The sequence below is a fragment of the Denticeps clupeoides genome, chromosome 12, assembly GCF_900700375.1.
Source record: "Denticeps clupeoides chromosome 12, fDenClu1.1, whole genome shotgun sequence".
Taxonomy (NCBI): domain Eukaryota; kingdom Metazoa; phylum Chordata; class Actinopteri; order Clupeiformes; family Denticipitidae; genus Denticeps; species Denticeps clupeoides.
The window spans coordinates 21,937,098-21,955,074 of record NC_041718.1 but is presented as its reverse complement, the minus strand read 5'-3'; the positions used below and the strand labels follow the sequence as shown (position 1 = coordinate 21,955,074).

General features: G+C 48.0%; 1 protein-coding gene across 1 annotated transcript in view; it reads left to right on the top strand.

Annotated features, from left to right (window-relative positions):
- The window catches only part of suclg2 (succinate-CoA ligase GDP-forming subunit beta), a 41,771-nt gene that overhangs the window by 19,354 nt on the left and 4,440 nt on the right, over nt 1-17,977 (top strand). Inside the window, exons 3-9 of the mRNA XM_028998276.1 lie at nt 167-266; nt 734-824; nt 1,262-1,414; nt 1,709-1,798; nt 5,648-5,744; nt 6,485-6,646; nt 6,961-7,103. Coding sequence (XP_028854109.1) covers nt 167-266; nt 734-824; nt 1,262-1,414; nt 1,709-1,798; nt 5,648-5,744; nt 6,485-6,646; nt 6,961-7,103 — 836 coding nt within the window. The remainder of the gene's footprint in view (nt 1-166; nt 267-733; nt 825-1,261; nt 1,415-1,708; nt 1,799-5,647; nt 5,745-6,484; nt 6,647-6,960; nt 7,104-17,977) is intronic.

Here is a 17,977-nt window from a genome sequence, read left to right as displayed (position 1 = left end):
TGGCTGATTATCTGCTCATTATGTAAACGCTCAGATTGGACTGGATCCTCATTAACGGTGAAATCCGTCCAAAAATGCCACATGTTGATTCATGTTGGGGTCCTCGCAGCCCTGGACCCTGAACGAGGTCCACCTCCACAGCTGGTAACCTTCTCTCCACCTGCAGATGCCAAGGAGATCGTGGTGAAGGCCCAGATCCTGGCCGGCGGGCGGGGAAAAGGCCTGTTTGACAGTGGCCTTCGAGGAGGAGTACATTTAACTAAAGAGTGAGTACTTCCTGTCCTCCCCTCCTCCTGTCCTCTAAATGGTTCATCCAAGCTTGCGCATCAACTGTCCTGCTCAAATCTCAGTAGCAGAACCTAGTCCAGCATTACACGGCCATTATCTGATGAATGTTGTCCAGAATCTTGCAGGTTATTAATAAATGTGTTGAGTACAGGTGAACGTAATGTAATGTCTGGACTTGTAGACCGGGAGGTCAGTGTGACCTCATACATCTCATATTCAGGCATATCTGTGGGGTTTTTTATATATATTCCTGTTTTAAGGGGAAGGGGGAGATCCTCTTCATTCTACAGCGGATTTAAAGACCTGAACGCACATCAAAGTCGTATATGACGTGTAATCTGCCGATTTTAACAGCAAAAGCTGGGTCTTCATTCACTCACTTTTCCGAATTGATTCTAATAAATATTTGACCATATTTGTGTGCTGACGGTTCCTCTTTTTCCAGCCCTGCTGTGGTGGGTGAGCTGGCGGAGCAGATGCTGGGTTTTAACCTGACCACGAAGCAGACCCCGAAGGAGGGCGTGAAGGTGAAAACGGTGAGGAACGTCCCGCTCATCCCCCGGCACGTTTCCACGTCGTGTTTACCGTTCAGACTAACCCCGCCCCCTCCGCCGTCATCTCCCAGAATCCCGCGTCCTCACGAGACGGCCCGTAGATCAGGGAGATGAGGACAGTGGGCGGGCTGCAGCTCAGTTTAAAATGGCGTAATAAACGTCATTTCCCCGAACGTAAACGCCGCAGTCTGCCTGTCATCGTCACGTTGTTCAGATGTCCCCATGAGACAGACCAGAGGAATGGCGAGGAAGTTGATTCCCAATTATGTCTCCTTTCTGACTATCGAGGACTCTTTCTTCTCCTTTCGTCCCCCTTCTTCATCATGGTTGTTTGTTCCCTACTCTGTTGTCCCCGGGGTGGTGTCTGTGGCTCGGGGGACGGCTGCGATAAGTGGACTTGTGCCTTTGTGTGGCGCCAGGTGATGGTGGCCGAGGCGCTGGACATCTCCAGGGAGACCTACTTCGCCATCCTGATGGACCGGTCCTGCAACGGCCCGGTGCTGGTTGGCAGTCCCCAGGGAGGGGTGGACATCGAGGAGGTGGCAGCCAAGTCCCCGGAGCTGATCTTCAAGGTACGCCAGCGGTCCACGTCTCGAATATAACTTCTAACGAGTTTCTGGTCGGAAGCGCGCTGTGACGACCCCATTTATACGGAGATTTCCAGCTTTGTGAATGGACTGAATGGTGTTGCCTAGCAACAGTACAGTTAGCGGTCAGGTGGGCAGCATCACGTCTAGTGTGAAAAGGTGCGGTGTGGTGTGGGGCGAGAGACACCATGAAACCCGACAGAAATCATGTTGAATAACTGCAGGAGTTCTCCGCCTCTGCGGCTAATTCCCGCTTCGTCCCCTCGTCTCTCACCGCAGGAAGTGGTGGACATCGTGGACGGGGTGCGAGACGAGCAGGCGCTCCGCATGGCAGCTAATCTGGGTTTCAAAGGACCGCTGGAGAGACAGGTAACAAAACGTTCACACGCACGCGCACTAACGCGCACACATGCAGTAACACACATGCACACATGCAGTAACACGCACGCACTAACGCGCACACACTAGCAATAACGTACACGCACACATGCAGTAACACGCACGCACTAACGCGCACACACTAGCAATAACGTACACGCACACATGCAGTAACACGCACGCACTAACGCGCACACACTAGCAATAACGTACACGCACTCATGCAGTAACACACACACTAGCAATAACGTACACGCACACATGCAGTAACACGCACGCACACATGCACTAACACGCACGCACTAACGCGCACACACTAGCAATAACGTACACGCACACATGCACTAACACGCACGCACTCACGCGCACACACTAGCAATAACGTACACGCACACATGCATTAACACGCAAGCACTAACGCGCACACTAGCAATAACGTACACGCACACATGCAGTAACACGCACACACTAGCAATAACGTACACGCACACATGCAGTATCACGCACGCACTCACGCGCACACACTAGCAATAACGTACACGCACTCACGTGCACACACTATTAATAACGTACACGCACACATGCAGTAACACGCACGCACTAATGCGCACACACTAGCAATAACGTACACGCACACACTAGCAATAACGTACACGCACACATGCAGTATCACGCACGCACTCACGCGCACACACTAGCAATAACGTACACGCACACACTAGCAATAAAGTACACGCACACACTAGCAATAACGTACACGCACACATGCAGTATCACGCACGCACTCACGCGCACACACTAGCAATAACGTACACGCACTCACGCGCGCACACACTATTAATATTGTACACGCACACATGCAGTAACACGCACGCACTAACACGCACACACTAGCAATAACGTACACGCACACACTAGCAATAACGTACACGCACACACTAGCAATAACGTACACGTACACGCACACCTGCAGTAACACACACGTACACGCACACACATGCAGTAACGCGCACACACTAGCAATAACGTACACGCACACATGCAGTAACACGCACGCACACATGCACTAACACGCACGCACTAACGCGCACACACTAGCAATAACGTACACGCACACATGCAGTAACACGCACACACTAGCAATAACGTACACGCACACATGCAGTAACACGCACGCACACATGCACTAACACGCACGCACTAACGCGCACACACTAGCAATAACGTACACGCACACATGCAGTAACACGCACACACTAGCAATAACGTACACGCACACATGCAGTAACACACACGTACACGCACACACACTAGCTATAACGTACACGCACACATGCAGTATCACGCACGCACTCACGCGCACACACTAGCAATAACGTACACGCACACACTAGCAATAACGTACACGCACACATGCAGTATCACGCACGCACTCACGCGCACACACTAGCAATAACGTACACGCACACATGCAGTAACACACACGTACACGCGCACACACTATTAATAACGTACACGCACACATGCAGTAACACGCACGCACTAACGCGCACACACTAGCAATAACGTACACGCACACACTAGCAATAACGTACACGCACACATGCAGTATCACGCACGCACTCACGCGCACACACTAGCAATAACGTACACGTACTCACGCGCACACACTATTAATATTGTACACGCACACATGCAGTAACACGCACGCACTAACATGCACACACTAGCAATAACGTACACGCACACACTAGCAATTACGTACACGCACACATGCAGTATCACGCACGCACTCACGCGCACACACTAGCAATAACGTACACGCGCGCACACACTATTAATATTGTACACGCACACATGCAGTAACACGCACGCACTAACGCGCACACACTAGCAATAACGTACACGCACACACTAGCAATAACGTACACGCACACACTAGCAATAACGTACACGTACACGCACACCTGCAGTAACACACACGTACACGCACACACATGCAGTAACGCGCACACACTAGCAATAACGTACACGCACACATGCAGTAACACGCACGTACATGCACACACACTATTAATAACGTACACGCACACATGCAGTAACACGCACGCACTAACGCGCACACACTAGCAATAACGTACACGCACACACTAGCAATAACGTACACGCACACACTAGCAATAACGTACACGCACACATCAGCAATAACGTACACGCACACACATGCAGTAACGCGCACACACTAGCAATAACGTACACGCACACATGCAGTAACACGCACGCACTCACGCGCACACACTAGCAATAACTTACACGCACACACTAGCAGTAACGTACACGCACACATGCAGTAACGCGCACACACTAGCAATAACGTACACGCACACATGCAGTAACACGCACGCGTTAACGCGCACACACTAGCAATAACGTACACGCACACATGCAGTAACACGCACGCACTAACGCACACACACTAGCAATAACGTACACGCACACATGCAGTAACACGCACGCACTAACGCACACACTAGCAATAACGTACACGCACACATGCAGTAACACACACGTACACGCGCACACACTAGCAATAACGTACATGCACACATGCAGTAACGCGCACACACTAGCAATAACGTACACGCACACATGCAGTAACACGCACGCACTAACGCGCACACACTAGCAATAACTTACACGCACAAGTGCAGTAACGCGCACACACTAGCAATAATGTACACGCACACATGAAGTAACACGCACGGGTTAACGCGCACACACTAGCAATAACGTACACGCACGCACTAACGCGCCTGCACTAACGCGCACACACTAGCAATAACGTACACGCACACATGCAGTAACACGCACGCACTAAGGCGCACACACTAGCAATAATGTACGCGCACACATGCAGTAACACGTACATGCACACACTAGCAATAACGTACACGCACACATGCACTAACACGCGAGCATTAACACACGCTAGCACATGCAGACACATGCAGTTCTGCACTAACACACAAGCGCTTGCATGTGCGGTAACTAGCGCACGCAATAACACACGAGTAGCGTGCAGAACTCTTGCACACGAGTGCCCTCCTGAGACCGGGTCAGCAGAGAGCAGCAGACGTTGGCGCGCTGGGCCTGGAAGCGGAACGCTGGCGTCTGTTGTCTCGCAGCGACCGGCCTCGGCTCAAGATGCTGAGTGGATTCGACTTTATTTAAAATAATCTTCTTCTGAGCCGCTCGCCTCGCTAATTTGTACTTCTGGCGGCACCCAGCGCACCGGAAAAGATCGCGTTAGTTCCTGGTTTTTTTTTAATGAGGGAAAAACTTTTAAATCAAGTTAATGAATCTGATTTTAAAGCAGCTGGGAAACTGATTCCGACATCGGAGCGTTTTCTCCCAGGAAGCGCCACTTCCGTTTAGCCACACGAATTCACATCGTCCGCTAAACCATCTCTTCATCTTCTTTTTAATCCGTTTTATTTAAAAAAAGCGCCTTTACAAGTGAAACAAGGAAAAGCAGGATGAAGAAATCATGACTGAAGCTGCACAGCAAATTCTAAACGTTTCTTTACAGATTATGGGCTGAATTTCGAGATGATTCTTAGTTCTGCCCATTGGGCATCTGAATCATGGCCCCTCTGTATATATATTTCCCCAGCAGGAACGTGTGATAAGTTGTGGAATTGATATTGCATAAACATGATGGTTGTTTCGTAATGAACTGGCCATGGTTCCTTTTATCAGCTCGGCAGAAAGGGAATCTGCAGATTTTATTGGAGACGCTCTGCATTGTCGGGTCATTATTCTCCTCTGTGGAACTTGCAGGCTGCAGATCAGATTAAGAGGCTCTATGATCTGTTCCTGAAAGTCGACGCCACTCAAGTGGAAGTGAATCCTCTGGGAGAGACTCCTGAAGGACGAGGTAATGCTCTCCGTCTCTCTGGCTCTGTGTACGGGACTCCATGAACGTCATGGTTTTCCTGCTGATGGCCTCTTTCTATTAAAATCCTGCATTTTTTAATGAAGCTTCAGAGGTCCGCAGCCATGGTGTCAGATCCAGCGAGATGATCCAACCACTATTCTTCACGCTCGGTGACTGTATTTTCCCGTTCCGCACTCGTTTTTCTTCCAGGCTCTTCCCCGCTGCTGATGAATGGTCTCCTCCACTCACCTCTGGGTAAATGATGGTGCTACAGAAAATAGTGGAAAATGTGGCAGAAACGGTCCAGCTCTTCCTACAGAAAAATTGGCTTGTTAATTTAACTCTCGGCTCGTGTCCACCAATGCGGAGGTGCGTTACTTGTCCACAGGGGAGGTAACGCTTCGTGCGAATTTCCCACCCAGTTGTAAGTTCTCAGTCCAGCTCGGTGATTCTTCTGCTGAAGGCTCTACGGGGCACCTGGGCCATTTCAGCGTTTTTTTATGAAATCGGAGGCGGTTGCAGGGCCGTCGGGTGGTAAAATGGGACCTTTTGCACTTTTATATCTAATAAAATGTTTTCTTCCTCTGCTGGTTAAGGTGACCAGGTTTGTGTGATTATGCCGTGATGTTTCCTCGTGCCTCGTGATTCTTATTATGAACCAAGTTGAGCTGTTGGTTTCGGAACATTCGTACCTTCCGGAATTGTTGAGGTGCTACAGCTGGAAGTATTTTTGTCCGCAGTGGTGTGCTTCGATGCCAAAATCAACTTCGATGACAACGCAGAATTCCGTCAGAAGGATGTCTTCGCCATGGATGACATGACTGAGAGCGACCCCACCGAAACGGAGGCGGCCAAGTATGACCTGAAGTACATCGGCTTGGACGGGAACATCGCCTGCTTCGGTGCGTTTCAGCTCGTACAGATGCAACACTCCAACCGTACAAATATACACGTAAAGTAACATGGAAAGACCTGACCGGTGCCTTGGAAGCCACCAAAGTGACGACTTGTCCCTTTATTGAGACGTCTGTCACAACACTTACGTTACGACGTTAGTTGGGGGGAAGCGGCTTCTCCGGGCTGCCGACTGCCGAGGAGGCGGGGCATTCTAATCAATTTTCAATCAATTATCCCTCCCAGTCGGACAGATGTTGTCCTCCATCTGTTGGCGCAGTTTAATTCTCCGAGCTCATCCAGCCTCCTCCCTTCCCTTCAGTCAACGGCGCCGGCCTCGCCATGGCGACCTGTGACATCATCGACCTGCACGGCGGAAAGCCCGCCAACTTCCTGGATCTCGGAGGCGGGGTGAAGGAGAGCCAGGTGTACCAGGCCTTCAAGCTCCTCACCGCTGACCCCAAGGTAAGGAAGAGGATGTTTTTAGGTGTCATTGTTATTAAAATGATCTAAATATAATTTACTGTCTTTATAATGAGTTGCGTTTTGGTTTGGTGAATTTTGCCAATGGCAGACGTATGACCAGCATTATGGGTTCGTTTTCTTCTCATTATTCACAAAACACAATTGTGACGCCAAATAAACTCCAGGCACCTCTCCACTTCTCCCAGAGTGCATCACTTCACTTTCCCCTGGCTTCCTTGTTTTATAGACGCTCCGGTTAGTAGATTAATCACTCGTAATAACACCAGGTTTACAGTATTTACATGTACAGAAATGTCCTTTTTTTGGTATTTGAAATCATATTCAGTCCACAGTAAGCGTATTAAACACGACTGCGACTCGCTGGATTTTTCAGGACCGCTGCTCCTGATGTATCGCTTTCCTCCGCTCTGCACTTTTATCATTTTTCATCAATACGAGAATTTATCAGCACATCCTGGAGAAGTCCTGGAGCCACGAAAGGGACTTACTCACTACTTCATGCTCAGGTACATCCCATTAATCAAATTTAATGAGATATTACCTGCATCCACAACATGTATACACCAGGGAAAGAAACTACGTCCGTCACATAGAGATTTATATATTAGCGTTGTCAATCGATGCAAAAATGGACCAATTAATTTCACATTTAGCAATTAGACTGATATTTCTAGCTCTTACAGAGACGTGTGGTGTAAAGGAGCTCCGGATGGGGCGGTCTGGCCCTTCACTTGTTTGTCAGTGGGGTTTATTGCAGGTTAAGCGCTTGTTTGGACGAGAATGATTGGTTGCCGCTCCTGTCCTCCCTTCACGACAGACACGCCCACATTCAAGTGCTGCCATGACACCAAACTAGACGCAGCTGCTTATTTTAATTTTTAATTGAATAAAACGTCCTCGTTTCCTCCCTCTTCGACACAGCTGCTGTACAGGAAGTGTTAAGGCGGAATCATACTTGCTGTTCTCTATGTACGTACGTACATGCGTACGTGCAGCGGTCTGTATGCTGAGTTCTTTGCGTCAGTTCTTGTGCACGTACTCAAAAATGAATGGATTGCATTGCTGTTTTTTTTCTGTCGTTTGGTGTGTGGAGCTGAGTTGTGGTGATGGAGGTGGTGGAGCTCCTCCCCCCGTTACCTCCTGTTTCCTGACAGCACGTTAAACAATTATCAGTCGAAGTGATGCAGATGAGGGCGGCTGGAGGCCATACCTGGACGTCAGCTGTGAAATGCATTATGGGCCTTCCAAGAGTCGGGAGCAAAATCAGGCTGCTCTTGGTTTACAGCTTTTACCAGACAGTCTGTAGTTACAGGGACAGTCCCCCCCTGGAGACACTCAGGGTTAGGTGCCCTGCTCAGGGACACCATGGTAGTAAGTGGGGTTTGAACCTGGGACTTTGTGGCCTTAGAGGCGAGTGTTTCACCCGCCAGGCCACTTCCAGATGGTGCCTACTGCTCACTAAGGGTGACTGTTAAATACAGAGGACACGATTCACCGTGTCACCGTGTTCAATGTGTATCACAATGACAAAAACCTTCACTTTCACTTCTATTTCACATCTAGCTAAAGAAAGACGTGTTTTATGAAGATGTGAGGATCCAGTAGCTGCTAGAAGCCACTTACTGCCCCGTTTACTAGAACCTCACATAATGTTCTCAACACCTCTTGTGTAAGACATGATCATTCTTTTGGAGTACTGAGATGAGGGCCGTGCGACCCGAGAGAGAGAGAGAGAGAGAGAGAGAGACAGATGTAGGAGGAGGAGGATGATGATTCTGTTCTTCTGTTGTCACTAATGAACCAGTATAGTTACTTCTAGATGTTACTGAACACGTTTTATTAAAACTGCAGATTTGTGTACAGTGTGTACTGTCAGCGAACCAGTTTTTATTTATTTCACCATGCCTTCACCACGCCTTCACTTTCACTTCTAGCTAAAGAAACGAAGAGCCTGTTACGCAGCGCTGTGTTGGAGAACCTTCTACCCGTCAGATGATGTGTGGTGAATTGGTCTGGTTTTTAATTGAGACCAGTTAATCTAGTTTATATATATGATGGTTCTTATGCCAAATACATTTACATTTACAGCATTTATCAGACGCCCTTATCCAGAGCGACTTACAATCAGTATTTACAGGGACAGTCCCCCTGGAGCAACTCAGGGTTAAGTGTCTTGCTCAGGGACACAATGGTAGTAAGTGGGATTCGAACCCGGGTCTTCTGGTTCATAGGCGAGTGTGTTACCCACTAGGCTACTACCATCCTACTACCAACTGTTCTGTCATTATTTTGGTCACATTTGTAACTTAACACAATGACGTTCTATGATTAGTTGTGTAACCTGCTCAGTTATTTAACTCTGACAGATTCTGAAGGTCGGGGCCCTGAGATGTACCGTTTTCTCTAGACTGGGTGACAGAACCAGGTCCTGGTCACCAAATGACACGTTCCTTCAGTTTTTAAATAAGAGCCCTCTGCAGCTCGTCAGGATTTCGTGTTAAAAGGCAGCTTCTGTATCTCCAGCTCCTGTCCCAGCTCTGGTCGTCTTGAAGGAAAATGAACTCATTTTTCCCTCCGTTTCTGAGCAACTTGTTGTGGTTTTGTGTGTGTGTGTGTGTGTGTGTGTGTGTGTGTAAATCCTTCCCCTGCCTCCTTCTCCCTTTGTTCCCGTAAACCCGGGGCTCAGTGTGAGATTTCTCTCTCCTCCGCGGTGGTCTGATGAAAAGAAGGGTTGCTGGTATTTATGTCCTCGTCTAAAAGTTAATTTCATGCATTGTTCCGCGAGCCTCCCCGACCATTTGTGCGATTGATCCGTCTGCCTGCGGTCGGAATGCTCACCTATAAGCGGAGGACGCAGCATCCGGGACAAATGGCATTTCAGCCGTTTTGAATAGAGCCTAAATGGCTCCGTGCCCCATGGTGATTAGTGTATTCACATTTTATAGAGACTTTTAATTTTTTTATGTTTTGAATCAATGGATTTTTACCTCCTGTGACTTGTCCCCACTGATTCTGTCAAAGTGTCACTTGATTTGAAAAGCCTCTTTTTCTGTGGGCCTTCCTGTCAAGAAGATCAATAAGAAACTTGGGGTTTCATCTGGACTTATTAAAAGTCCTTCTTCCCTACAGAGAAGGGTTCTGTCCCCAGGCAGGGTCCTTCCAGAGAGGGTCCAATCAGAGGACGAGTGCAGAGGAGAGACCAGAAATTTACATTCCTTTTCGATTTATGTATTTGCTATTTATTCCCATAATTCCCGACGTTCTGACATCCGGAGGCTTGTGTGATGGCGTTATAGTATAAAAAGTGGTGAAGATCTGGAGCAGCTGTTCATCTTGAGCCGCGTGTTCCCTCGTTCGTTCTTTATTTGGAATTCTGCAGTGACGGGACAGTGACGGGACAGTGATGGGACAGTGACGGGATTTGCAGATTTGTGTCCTTTTAAAAGTACAAGCACAGTTATGACTACTCACGCCTGTAATAGCGTCCTTATGGAATTACTTTTGATTGTTATAATGATGTATAATGACTAACTTGCTCTTATTTGAATCATTAAAGGTGATTATTGGCTGTTAGTAGATGGTGGCTTTTCGCTTCTTTTAAGTATTACAGCTCCTGTCCTTGTTGTTTGGGGTTTTTAAACCTGCGTTCAGACAGAAAACATCCTTTATCCTTGCTACACTACCTCATTGGATAATGGATTAATTATTAAATTAAATGTCCATGCGACCCAGAGGTGTCTCGTTGCTTCATGTCTGAATTGTTCAGACGCTGTAGCTGCTCAGCGTTTGCCTGGAAGCTCCGAGGTGGGGACAGAATATGACAGGACCTGTTTTGTGTCTGTTCTTTAAATGTCCCTTTCATTCTTCAGCGTGTAAGTGCGGCAGACTGGACCGGGGGTCAAGTTGTGGGTCAGGTCACAGGTCGCAGGTCATGGGCTCGCGTGGAGCAATTTCAGGTTTCATTATCGTTCGTCCGCCGGGCCAATTGGCCTTTCAACAACCGTGGAAGAAGATCATTGACCAAGTGACCAGCACTGGCTGCTGCTTTTAAAAGCTCCACAGTAATAAATCCATCGTTTGACTCTTCCCCGCCCCTCGAGACTGGAGCCTGATGGAGAGATTTCTACCTACAGCCCTGTTCTCAGAGTCTCTCTCTTTTTTTTTCCAGATATTTGGCAAACATTTTAATGGAATGAGAAGGCATTTATAACCCAGTGTGTTTTATAAAAGGGTTGAGTCAGGAAGAGCATCCGGCATGAAGTCATTGTCATTGTGAAACACTGCAGCACAGCGTTTCGAACCGGCAACCTCCCGATTACGGGTCCTGGTGACCCGCTAGGCCCCCACTGCCCCAGACTGGTTTATTCAGTGTAACGACCCCTGACGGGAGAAGCTGGAAGGAACCAGACACGGCACACTTCCCGCCCGGCTGCCCTCTCCGCCGTTTTCTCTGTATGCAGAGCCACACCGACAGCAGTTCACAGAGATTATTGTCACCGTAATTGGCTTTTCTCGGCCCGAGTTGATACGAGCCACTTGTCTGATCTGTACACCTCTTTGCTTCTGTAATGGGAAAGGCGATGAGGCTCACCTGAAATATTCCTTTCATTACAGTTCAGCAGAAACAACCGGCTCTGGTTCCACTCGTCATGTTCTGTCTGCTGGCTTCACATATGACGAGGGGGGAAGAAGAACAGTGGCGCTCTGCATGATCCTCATTCAAATAACCAGTCAATAAAACACACATACACAGTGACACTGGATCTGGAGATTTATTGGGACTGATGTACAGTAGAGGCCATAAGTTACACACACCTTCTCATTCCACGTGTTTTCTTTATTTTCATGACCATTTATGTTGGTAGATTCTCACTGAAGGCATGAAAACTATGAATGAACACGTGGAGTTATGGACTTAACACAAAGTGGAGACCTGGTCTCCACAGTCACCGGACCTGAACCCAATCCAGATGGTTTGGGGTGAGCTGGACCAACAAGTGCTAAACACCTCTGGGAACTCCTTCAAGACTGTTGGAGAAGCATTTCAGGTGACGACCTCTTGAAGCTCATTGAGAGAATGCCAAGAGTGTGTAAAGCAGTAACCAGAGCAAAGAAACTAGAATATAAAACATGTTTTCACTTATTTCACCTTTTTTTTGTTAAGTACAGAACTCCACGTGTGTTCATTCATAGTTTTGATGCCTTCAGTGTGTCTAACTTTTGGTCTGTACTGTATCTACCATGAATTTGTTTATTAATGAATATCAGCATTTTTACGATCAGCAAACTAATTCTCAGCTGCAATGAATTCATCAGTATTTTGTGGAAGCACCACTAGATGGCGCTCTCTGAACATCAACGTAATGTAGTCCAGGCTTGCAGATCTCATTGCTCCTCCTCCTGAGTGGAGCAGTGTGTGGGGACGGTACCTTGATCAAGGGGACCTTGTGGCACCTTGGTGATTCGGCATATGAACTCGCAACCTTCTAACTGGGGCAGTGGTTGCCTAGTGGTTATCAGAAGGCAAACAGAAGGTTGCCGGTTCGAATCCCGATCTGCCAAGGTGGCACTGAGGTGCCACTGAGCAAAGCACCGTCCCCACACACTGCTCCCCAGGTGCCTGTCATGGTGCCCACTGCTCACTCAGGGTGATGGGTTAAATGCAGAGGACAAATTTCACTGTGTGCACCGTGTGCTGTGCTGCTGTGTGTCACATGTGACAATCACTTCACCTTTTTTTTTTTTTTTTTTTTCTAATCCCAGGGGGGATACGATGGGAGATTTTGTAAGATCTGGACTCCAATTTTTCAGTGTGCTGTCAGGCCCCGTCTGCCGCCCCACGCCGGCGTCTCAATAAAGTCCAGAAGCGATTACGCCGTCCATCAGCGGCCACTAGCAGCAGCATCAGCCACCAGATTGATGTTTGACAGAATAATTAGAAAAGTGTCTCCACCTGAGTCTTCTGGAGCTCATCTCTGGACGTCTGGGTGCAGGGGGTCGGTGAAAGGTGGGCGGCTGTCAGGCCGGGTGACCCCCTCACCCTTCATGGAAACGTGTTCATTAGTGACATCAGGGGCTCCTGCTGCAGGTCTTCTTACCTCGACAGCTCCGTCTCCTCCTGTGGATTTTAGTGCCACGGCCAGCATGTCTGACTACCTCACCGGAGGTGGCATGTGGGCACTAGTGAGGTAGTGGGATCTCCTCCAGCCGAACATCTGGTCAGCTCACATGTCCATGTCCAGCGGTTATCTTGACTACGTCCATCTGTTTGCCCTGCATTTGATGGTTTCTGTCCAGACCTCCAGGAGCTCCAATGTGGACGAAGCCGGTTCTGTTCATTTAATAAATTGCTTGTTTGGTCTGAGCCCAGTCGCCCAGATGGTAAGATCAGAATAGCCTTCCATCCATCAGAATTAAAGCTCCTCCAGCTTATTTCATCCCGACTAAATGACTTCTCCGGCTAAACAGTAGTAGAAAGTGGATCTATCATGATCCTCCTCTGCCTCCGCCCAAATACGCTTCCTCTGGGGCGTTTTATGGGTTCCGTGGGAAGCAGTTACAGCTGTAGAGCGCTGTTAACGGGGGCCATAAAATCTGAACGTGTGTGTGTTCAGACGCAGCTGGTAGAACGATGTTCCTGGTTAAATGTCTGCCTAGCTGTGGAAGCTTAGGGATTGATGCATTTTTTTTTTGTCTGAAAAGGTTTCCATTGATGCAGATCAGCATTTTCAGATGAACAGATGACCCAAAACTCTGTAGGTGGAGTGACTTGTCAGTCGTACCTGTAGATCTCAGATCTTCATACGGCTATGGAAGTCCATCTGGATTTTTCTCAGGAAAGAACACACAAACTCCCAGGAACTCCTGGTAAAACCATGCGAGGCATCACCTCACGTGACATGCTCGGGTGAAGTGTGGATAATTGCATGAGAAGTCCATCAGAAGCATTTAGCGGTGGTCATCCTGGAGTACAAGTGGCCTGTGATGGGATGGCGAATGTCACACGGCCACAGTACATGCTGTGGAAAAGCGTGATTATTCAAGACACTAATGAATCAGCAGTAATGAAGTGGCGCGGCAGTGGTATAGAAGTCACCTTCTTAATCCACCTTCTTTTGGACGAATCATGTGGACTTCAGTTAATTGTCACTTTTTAATGTGCATTAGAAGCACAGGCTTGTCGGAGCAGAGAAGATCCGATCTTGTGGTGGAAGTGGCCTATAAAAGCGTCCCTGAGTGTGTCCAGGGGGACTGTCCCCGGAGCTGCTGACTGATCTGGATAAGTATGGCCGGTCGTGCACCTGTTATCAGGTGGAGTTTACAGGTTGTGAACGGAGGCTTTAAACTGAAAGGCGGCGATTTGACTTGCAAAAACGCACAGCTGCCCTTTAAAAGGCTCATTGGCTCCCAAGATCACGTGCAATCGTAACTGGAATCGTTCGGATAATTGACCTTCTGTGCGAATACATTAGAATGAATTAATTTTGATTGGCCGTGTAGCTTCCTGAACAAAGTCAGAATGGCGCTCCTTTATATGCGGCGCCGGGTTTGTTGTGCCCGGTCTCGGAGGTGATTATGGATCCCGTTATGCATTCCTCCACGTTAATAAAGTAATTCCGGCTCGCCTTTAACTTTCTGGGTTTTCCGACTTTTCTCTTCAGAAATCAAGGTGTGAATTCAGACTGACATCTTCAGCACCACTGGTGGAGTCTCAGTGATAAACGTTTAGACCATCAAAGTGGAGTCAAGATTTTGCACAGTTCTGTATGATGTATCTGCAGATGCTTTTGGTTCCAGCGCTCCGATCAGTTCCATTCGTATCCGTGTCCAGACTCTGGTCCTGGAGCAGCTCACGGGCCTGGTGGTTGAGGGTTGAAGATCCCGTGATTAGATATATTCCTCATCCTCTCCACAAAGGGTTAATATTACCGTCAGTCTGCCACCGGCATCTCGTGGGAGGAATAATGTGCCCGTGGTGTTTCTTCAAACCGCCCAGGCAGCTCCCTGTATTGGAGATCTCGAGAAGACTGCTCAAATACTTGACAGACGTGAGAACATCTGGCGTCCATCACTCCATCTCATCGCTCGAACAGTGTTTCACTCTCCATCCTTCACCACCTCTTTAATATCTGCGTCTCGCTTGTTCTTCAGCGTTAGACCTCCTAGGTGGGCATGTTGGCGGATGTTCTGGGATGTTCTTGTCGGGCTTCACGCTCTCTGATCTGATTAAAAACGGTGAGGGACGTGGTTGAATGGGACCTGGCGACCACCAGCACGTTCTTCATTTAGATCCTGCCACGGTGGAGCCGCGCTGTCATCTTCATAACATGTGTGTGTATTTTGGAGCAGGCGGGAAGTGAGTTGTGCCTGTTGGTTTTTACGTCGCCCCCTTGTGGTCTCCCAAAACTGTCAATCAAGACCAGACGAAAATGGTGAAACACTGCAGCACAGCACATGGTGACACAGTGCAACGTGTCCTCTGTATTTAACCATGACAGGCGCCCGGTGAGCAGTGTGTGGGGACTGTACCTTCATCATGGTGACCTCATTGGCACCTTGGCGGTTCGGGATTCTACCATCTGATTACGGGGCCGCTTCCTTAACCGCTCGGCCACCGCAAGTTGTCTGATCAATTTAATAGTGATGTCCTCAAAACCACATGGAGAAATAACTTTCTGAACTCCACAGACAACATGTGTACCATATTTTCAACGTTCACTACGTTCTTTTAGAAGCAGCTGGAGCGATGCTGAACTGGGACCCATCTGATGCAAAATAAAAAATAAAGAACTTTCCTTCAATGAAAAGCCACCAGCAGGAGAAGAGCTTTGGTCCGTCCATCGATCGGCGCGTTTTCCTCGCTTGGCTCCTGGCGAGGTCGGTGTCGAGACGGCTCTGTGTTGGTGAGCCCATTTTTGGACATAATGCTCCATCCCTTTCACCGTGGGCCGAGGAGGAGCTGCCATGCTTCAGCAGGCCGGGTAATTATTTCCCCCTTATCCCCTCTTGTCAGGCCCAATTCCGGCCTTCAATAGGAGCGCGGGCCTTGTCCTCGCGCCCGGGCGGCGACAACGGGATTGTTAAAGCAGGGGGAATGGGATTGTGAGGGGAAAAATAGCTTTTAGATCTGAGGAGATATTGCCAAAGGGAGGGTGATGAAAGCATCAAAACCGGAGCGGTGGCTGGAATGAAGCTTTTTGTTATTGCAGGAGAAATATCTCCCCTACTTCCATGTTGTTGTAACGTGGCGCTGGGGAAGAAGTGTCGCTTCTTGCTGTTAATGTTTCATCGGAGACTGGCTCTGAACCCCGACCTCTGAACCCCGATCGGAACGGTGGCAGGAGAACGGGAGGACCGTCTGCATTCAACAGATAAAGCAGAACAATGGCGCTAATAGTCCGCGGAGAGATGAGTGCCTGTCTGTTCTAGAACAATCTGCTCACCGTGTATTAAAGGGCGGACTCCTTCCCATGTGTTGTTGGACAGGGGACGCCGCTGTCCACCGTTAGCGAGGCGGTGAACTTGTGTTGGGACGGCAGCGCACCACAGGCAGCCTGGCAGCATCTCTATTATTTCGCTTAAAAGTCGGCCAATTCGCTTGCCGTGTTGTAATCGTTTCATTCGGGGCTCCTGTGCCGGATGGGACGCGGTCCTCAGGGCTCTTTACCGGGCAATGCCCACAATGACCTGCACGATGCCACCATGTGAAACGTAACAACCGCTCTCTCTCTCTCTCTCGTGTTACATCATCTAAGTCGCTGGTTATTACATTACAGATTATTACAGATTTTACCATCAGTGTTACCGTCAATGAAGTAGTCAGTTCTGGTTCATTAGGACTCAAACATACATAAATCGAACTATAAGAACGTTCCAAGTTAGTTTAGGTATTCTCTGTTATAATTATATCTGCCTCAGCATGGCTGTACGTTGTGTAGAATGTTGAGCTAATATCTATTATTGGTTTATCAGTATTTACTGTCGAACCACTAGATGGCGTGCAAAGGAACAGTGATTCACAGAAGACTGATATCGCCCCCTGGTGGTCTCCAACAGCTGTTACTACATTGTTTAATGGAAAACCAATTAACGAATTTCAACGTTTTCATATTTAAACAACACATCAATGCCTCAAAAACATCAAGGCATTGAACCAGCATGCCAGTCAGTTGTGGGTATAATGAGATGTGTGATTTCTTGAAACCCGTGTATTACTTTGTTGATGGGCGTGTGATGGAGAGTGATGCATGTTCATGCTGATGTTGGTATTATTTAGTGATTATCCTGGTGAAGAATGCGCCGGGTTCCGCCAGTGAGCCTTTACCAGTGCCAGCAGGATAAATAGTTTTTTTTTTATAAGTTGAAAGCTGCGAACGGCGTGCAGAATTCAGCTGAAGGGCCTGATCTTCACATCCACAACTGAAAGAACCTCGACAGGTTATTCAGCAGCTGACTGCCATGACCAAATTATGCAAAATTTGAATCATTCATGGATTCCTGTTGGAGGAACGCTGGTGCAGGAACCTTCAGCCTCCACTTTAGTTCATTATGCTGATAAATAACTTGCTTATGGTCGTCATGCAGCATAAATTCACGGTCAGTGGCAGCTGTTTCTATCCACACTTTTATTATCCTATATGTCTGGTGTTTTGGTATAATTTCTAATTATGCTGTTTGTCTTTATGATTTATTTTTGTAATAATGCAATTTTTATTATTGTTCAATCTTGGGCTTCGATTCAATTCTCATTCTGTAATAAATAATTTGGTCCATCATAAAAAACTAAATTATATTATTTGATCTGCGGAGGTGGATCGTAACAAAGTAAATATTTGACTCCATCCGAGTCCCAA